Source organism: Glycine max, chromosome 5 (genome assembly GCF_000004515.6).
Source record: "Glycine max cultivar Williams 82 chromosome 5, Glycine_max_v4.0, whole genome shotgun sequence".
Lineage (NCBI taxonomy): Eukaryota > Viridiplantae > Streptophyta > Magnoliopsida > Fabales > Fabaceae > Glycine > Glycine max.
The window spans coordinates 9564287-9571235 of record NC_038241.2 but is presented as its reverse complement, the minus strand read 5'-3'; the positions used below and the strand labels follow the sequence as shown (position 1 = coordinate 9571235).

The 6949-nt window shown below is 30.3% G+C and overlaps 1 protein-coding gene across 2 annotated transcripts; it reads left to right on the top strand.

Annotated features, from left to right (window-relative positions):
* Positions 1-3152: 3152 nt before the first annotated feature.
* LOC100781900 (transcription termination factor MTERF5, chloroplastic) lies at positions 3153-6546 on the top strand. Of its 2 annotated transcripts, none has more exons than XM_003524574.5 (4): positions 3153-3365; positions 4691-4740; positions 4850-5056; positions 5141-6546. In XM_003524574.5, exons 1-4 carry the CDS (start codon positions 3292-3294, stop codon positions 6223-6225), a joined length of 1416 nt encoding a protein of 471 aa, XP_003524622.1. In that variant the 5' UTR covers positions 3153-3291; the 3' UTR covers positions 6226-6546. The 2 variants fall into 2 exon arrangements, with proteins under 2 accessions (XP_003524622.1, XP_003524621.1); XM_003524573.5 differs by having other exon boundaries at positions 4823-5056.
* The last annotated feature ends 403 nt before the right edge of the window (positions 6547-6949 follow it).

The window sequence follows — 6949 nt, the reverse complement described above, 5'->3', positions numbered from 1 at the left end:
TGAATCTGAATTCTGAGATGAGAGGAGAGGAGAGGAATGCACAAAAAAACTGTCTAATCTTGGTTACATGCACCGAATCAGTGTGTTTTTTCTAATTGGTGTTTTAATTTTTCAATAATAACTTTTCAAAAATAATATATATATATATATATATATATATATATATATATATATATATATATATATATATATATATATATATATATTTTGTTGTGTCTGATTCAATTGTACAGTACTTTTTTTTTCTAGGAAAATACTGATTCGTACCAATGATACAAACAGTTGTTTTTCTCAAAAAACCACCTTATCTTTTTATTTTATTTTTAATTTATAATTATTTTTTAAAAAATAACAACCTATACATGTTAATTCGTGTGGTTCATGCTTTTCCAATTCGTATTGAATTGCAATCCTCTTTTTCTAATGCCCATTCATTGCCGACAGGTAGTCTTTTTTTTTTAAAAATTATTATTAAAAAAATACTAATTATCAAAAGAATGCACTAAATTGGTGCATGTAATAGAGATTTTTTTCCCATGCATTCCTCTCCTCACATAATCTTACTCGATTCTTAATTAACAACTATTTTGTACATTATATAAATAATTTTAAATAAAGTGAAATGTGAATAAGAAAATACTTAAAATAATAATAATTTAATTGATGGAGTATGCTTAATAATTAAACAATACAGAGATTGAAATTCAAACAAAAAACAAAGGTTGAAATATTTTTTTTAAAAGAAAGTAAAATGTCAAAATATGGAAGAAATCTCGACCAATTATTTTATCTTTGGTCCTTTGTGCTCTTGTAGTTTTGTTGGCATCACAAAGAATTACGATTAATTAGGTAATGTTGGACTCGTTTTTTCTTTTAGTATGTTTTTTTTCATTTGAAACCATATATAGAGTTTGTACTGTTTTTTCTAGTTGTTAAACCAAAGATTAATTACAATGGGTCCTGTTACTGGATCGGGGGAGAGGATATATGATGTGTGACTTGTCTGTTTTTTTTTTATTTTTATGGGTTAGGTACCCCGTACTTGTATCCTCTTCTTTGTATACTGTTTTCTCATTAATGATATTTAACCTTTCCAAAAAAAATAAATAATAATATCTTAGATAACTTGAATTGAAAATTGAACTATTTTTTTTCTTTTCTGGATCACAAATATTGTAATCAAATTTAATAAAATATTATTTAATCAATTTAAATATTTTCCTTTTTTAAACTAATATAATAGGATATTAAACAGATATTGGAATTAAAGAAAAAACAAAGCTTGAAATATATATTTTCTTAAAAAGTAAAATGTCAAATCTAGAAGAAATCTCGACCAATTATTACATTTTTGGTCCTTTGTGATTTTGCTAGCATCACAAAGAATTGCGATTAGGTAATGTTGAACTCGTTTTCTCTTTAGTCATTTTTTTTCCATTTGAAACCCTATATAGAGTTTGTATTGTTTTTTCTTGTTAAATCATAGGTTATATCACAACCATGTCTTAGATACTTGAAAATTGAACCTTTTCTTTCTACATCACAAGTATGTTTCACCGAATGCAATTGAGCTATTCTAAATCAGATTAAATAATTAATCAATTTAAAAATTTTCCTTTTTTGACTAATATAATAGGATATTATTTAATCAATTTTATACTAATCTAAAAAAATATAATAAGATATTATCTTACAAAAATTGAACAAACTTTATTGTTTAAATTCAAATTCAAATTCAAAATTAGTTTATAGGATTGATATAGTGGTGTAAATTGTATTTATATGTAGGAGAATTATTTATTTAACAAAAAATTTAAGTTTGATTTTCTTTATGTGTAATTTTTTTTTGAATTAATAATAGTTATATATTACTAATAAGATTAATCTTAATCGATGGAGAAACACTGGTAATCTAGATACTTAGGAAAAAAAATGCAAAATCAAAATTAAACTTGATTGCTATACATTCACTCAATGTGTTTGTAAAAAAGCTAACTCTTTCTGATTTTCTTACCAATAAGCTTCCTATTATATTTTCCATCTTCGAGATATAAATATTCATCAAATAGTCACTTATATATTAATACAATTTAATACAAAACATGTTTCTATAATATATTTATTTGAAAATTCATCCCCGTGTAGTAGTGCACGGGAGAGAAAAAAATATTGAGTCATTTTTAATATATATATATATATATATATATATATATATATATATAATTAATTTTAAATAAATGATCTGTAATTCATTTTTTTAATCATTGCATATAGAACTCCACACATAGGATGTCCTTTGCCTATAAATTTATCAAATTGGTGTAACCAAATAATCTTGAAAATGTGAAATAAGATAAACTGACATCCTATTTGAGGTGGTAGTAAAGTTTTTAATTTTTTATTTGAAATATAATTTTCAAAATAAAATGTATTGATAAAAATACAACTTAAATGATTTTTAACTTAATTTTGAAACATTTTCCATTCATTTTAAAAATAAAAACAATTTTTTTTTGAATTTGATTTAATTTTAAAAAACTCACTCTTATCATCATCGACATTCCACCACTAACGTCGTGACCGCCACCCCATACCATCGCTCTTACCACCCACACCAACACAACGCCACATTATCTTTATTGCCACCATCACTATAACATCGTCGCCACCAACATTATTATCATTATCATCATTTTACCTTCATCCTCACTATTCACCCAGTGCTACCACATCATCGTCACCATTATTATATCACTTTCACCATCATCATTATTCTAGCACTGCCCCCACCCCTATCACTACAATCACCCCCCCTATTTGTATGTCCACCACCATTATTTAATAATAAAATAAAATAAATAAAACAATTAAGTCATTTATTCATCTTACAATTTATAACAACTTTTTAAAAATTAAAAACAAAAGTGTAAACTAAAAAGTCAAAATGAAAACTGTTTTTATTTTTAAAATTTTTAAAACTAATGAAAAATGACCCAAACCAGGCCTTAGTAAGTAATATCAAAAACATAAAAATGTAACAAAATAATAAAAGAAAAGATAATTTATATATATAAAAATAGTAATATCGTAGTAAACGAATCATATGATACTCTATATCTTTTATGTGTTAAAGTATTTCACACGTGGCCAATATCTATCTTACCTTATCTCTCGTGATTCGGTCGAACCTCGATTGTCTCCAGGCAGTGATACAATGAAAATTTAACCTTTCTTTTTCATTTGCCATATGATATGATATCAGCGATATCACATTAATTCAAACTTACTAAGATGAAGACTTTCTCCTCAATTCAGCCACCCCACCATTTTCGTTGCACAAGATTTTTCTCAAACACTACCACAAGGTACTCTTTCTTCACTCCATACTATGGGATTTTCATGCATGCCCAGTATTTATCTCTAGTTCAATTTTTCATGTTGTTTACTCTGTCAATTTTAAAATCCTAAAAGAGAGAATCAAGAGGGAGGAGGGAACTCATGGGCTTAATGAGCTTGTGGGGGTGTATTTGTGTTTGTGGATGCAGAATTGGAGGAAGTGGGGTATCTGGGTCTATGTGAATTCTGATCATTTGCCATAAGCCAAATAAGATTTGTCTAAGGGAGGGTTTGGGTAAAGTACTTGTTTTGTAAGAGCTTATTCACAACTTTGGTTACTTACATAAGATGAAAAAACAAGAATAATGGTATATTCTAAAGGAGGGATGATGCGGAAGAGTTGGGAGCGTTAGTGGTAGGATGTGAAGCTAGAGCAAATCTGATACCAGGTTGGGAATTGAATAATAATGGCTCAACTTTTGTATTGCTTTGGAAGTGTATATATACAGAAGGATTACAAAGATAAGATTTAGCACATTTAGATTTAAAATAGTAACAACCTGATTAATGCTATCTACAATTCAAAGCAAATACATTTCAGGCTGATAACAAACTGATAAGCATAACAGCTCTTGATCTTAGGAGGAGTCAGCTGGCTTGTCTAACATATATCCTCCAATAAATCTTCCTCATACTTTATTAAAAAATATTAATCTATTTAATGTATTAGAAACATGAAAATATCAATACTTTTTATATTGAGCAGGAGGATCAGTAAGTGGATGTTGTTGGAGGATTTGAATCATTCTAAAATGAATTTATGCTAACGATCTTTCTTGTGAAATCTTATTAAAAAAGAGATCCATTTTTACAAGCTTAAACAAGCTCTTTAAAATGCCATTAGGGTATGTTTGGAAAGGCTTGTTTCACAACAGACTTTTCTTATGTTGTGTAAATGTTTAGGAGAATTCACAAGAATAACTTATGATATGTCCATAAGTTGTTTTCAGATTATTTAAATAAGCTTTTTAGAATTGCTTATGAACACAACTTATATTTAAAAACAACTTATACATAAGTGCTTATAACCCTGTTTTCTCTTCAATTATAGAACAACTTATACATAATGCTTATATGAGAAGCATTTATTCAACAAGTGCTTAATTAAGTTGTTTATCCAAATATACCCTAAACTACTTTGACTACACTGATATGTTCTTGTTTTTCTTTTCTGTCTTACTGTCTATTAGAAGATGCTAGGATTTTCAATCTCTTATATCTGTTTTCTGTTTTTCTTCTTTCTGATATTATAGAAACTTGAACTTTTTTCCCTCTTATGAATATTTTACATCAGGGCTCAACTTCCCTTTCCTGCAAAGGTCTTCTTTTGCCAGGCAAAATCTGGTTAGCATTTTTTTCTTTTTGTATATTTATTTTTAAATGTTGTGATTGCCATGAGGTTTGTGTACTATTCTAATAAGTATAGACCTTCATGGTGGTGTTTTTTACTCAGGCATAGATGGATCGTTGAATTTAAAAGTGGTGTCTCCCACTCTATTAGTAGCAGAAAAGGAAGAAGCCAAGGCTGTGTTGACCTTGTTTTTGAAGAAACAAGGTTTGAGCAATGCAATTGCTGCTAGAACCAGCAAGAAGTCAGATCATTTTATTGATCACCTTGTCTCAAGGCTTCACTCTAAACACAAATCTTGGTATCTCGCAGGTTTGTCACAACAATTAATTACTCTATTTCATAACTTTCATCCACGTTGGGTCCTGCTAATCACAGTTTCATTGACATGAACAGGGAGAGAGCTTACAACTCTAGAGATCAGGGATGCACTTATCCCTTATCTTGAATCTCTTTTTGAAGAGCATGGAGACATCCTAGTGGATGTAGTGGAAAACTATCCAAATCCTCCTGGTAAGGATAAATCGGCTGTGCTGGTTCCTCCTTCTAATCCAGTGTTAGACTCTAAGAAGCTTAAAGCTGTGTCTCGAGTGAGTGAGACAGACCCCGATGGTGGAAATCTTCGCCCTCATATTGTCTATCTCATGGAACTTGGTATGGATATTGAGCAGATTAGGAGTATCACACGACGATTCCCATCTTTTGCCTACTATAGCTTGGAGGGTAAAATTAAGCCAGTGGTTGAGTTTTTTCTTGAACTTGGAGTGCCAAAAGAGAACATTCCCACTATCCTCACTAAAAGACCTCAATTATGTGGAATCAGTCTATCTGAAAATCTTAAACCCACCATGAAGTTTTTCGAATCTTTGGGTGTTGACAAAAACCAATGGCCAAAGGTGATCTATCGCTTCCCAGCACTGCTAACTTATAGCAGGCCAAAAGTGATGGAAAGCATAGATTTTCTCCTTGAATTAGGCCTCTCAGAAGAGGGTATAGGTAAGATTTTAACTCGCTGCCCCAATATTGTTAGTTACAGTGTAGAGGACAATCTCCGACCCACAGCTAAGTACTTCCGTTCTTTGGGGGTTGATGTTGGCATTCTTCTCTTCAGATGCCCACAGAATTTTGGTCTTAGCATTGAGACCAACCTAAAGCCTGTAACAGAATTTTTCTTGGAGAGGGGATACACTTTGGAAGAAATTGGGACCATGATTTCAAGATATGGAGCCTTGTATACATTCAGCTTGACTGAAAATTTGATACCAAAATGGGATTTCTTCTTGACCACAGGTTACCCAAAATCTGAGTTGGTTAAGTTCCCACAATATTTTGGGTACAATTTAGAGGAAAGGATTAAACCTAGATTTGAAATTATGACAAAATCTGGAGTGAAGTTACTGCTGAACCAGGTTCTTTCACTGTCAAGCAGCAACTTTGATGAAGCCTTGAAAAAGAAAATGAAGAAAATGCAAGTGAGTTAGGATTCTAGTTATAGTAGCAAAGTTGCTCAATCAGATATTGGAAAATGAGGCTTTGAGGCAATGTTTCAGGTTAGAAGATGCTCAACTTCATGATTTTTGCTTTTGGGGATATTGATGGCGCAATGGCTGCGAATTTATGTGAAGTGAAAAGTTGCGGTTATACTGGAACATGGTCAATCTATAGCTAGCTCCTGAAACCAAAATACATTTCATGCCCATGAAATTAAGCTGTATTGGAGTGATTTAGAGCATGTTAGCTCCTGAATTCACAATTTGTAACCAAGTCTCTTTACATGAATGACACTGACCTGGTTAGCTCTACTTGCCAATTGCTGCTGTTGTATGTGATTGATTGATTTTATCTCCTTATACTAACTGGAGTGCTTACGGTGTATTTCTGAGTAAAATAGGTGACTGATGACAGTATTTAATATTAATACATATTTGTTTTATATTTTAAAAGTATAAAAATATGTTACTCTTATTAATTCTGTTTTTATAAAATAAACTATTTGTTTTAGAATTTGTTCCGTAAAATTAGATTTCCTATCTTTTCTAATATTTTACTTTTAGTGGGTCAATGTAGTTTGTTGTTGTATGAGGGGTCTACGTCTATGTATATCTCTTTTCTTCTCTCTAGAAAATACACGCAAGCATAATTAACAATTTTCTTTCTTTCTCTCTAAATTTTGTCTTTTCCTTTCTTTCAAAAAAATTATTTTTG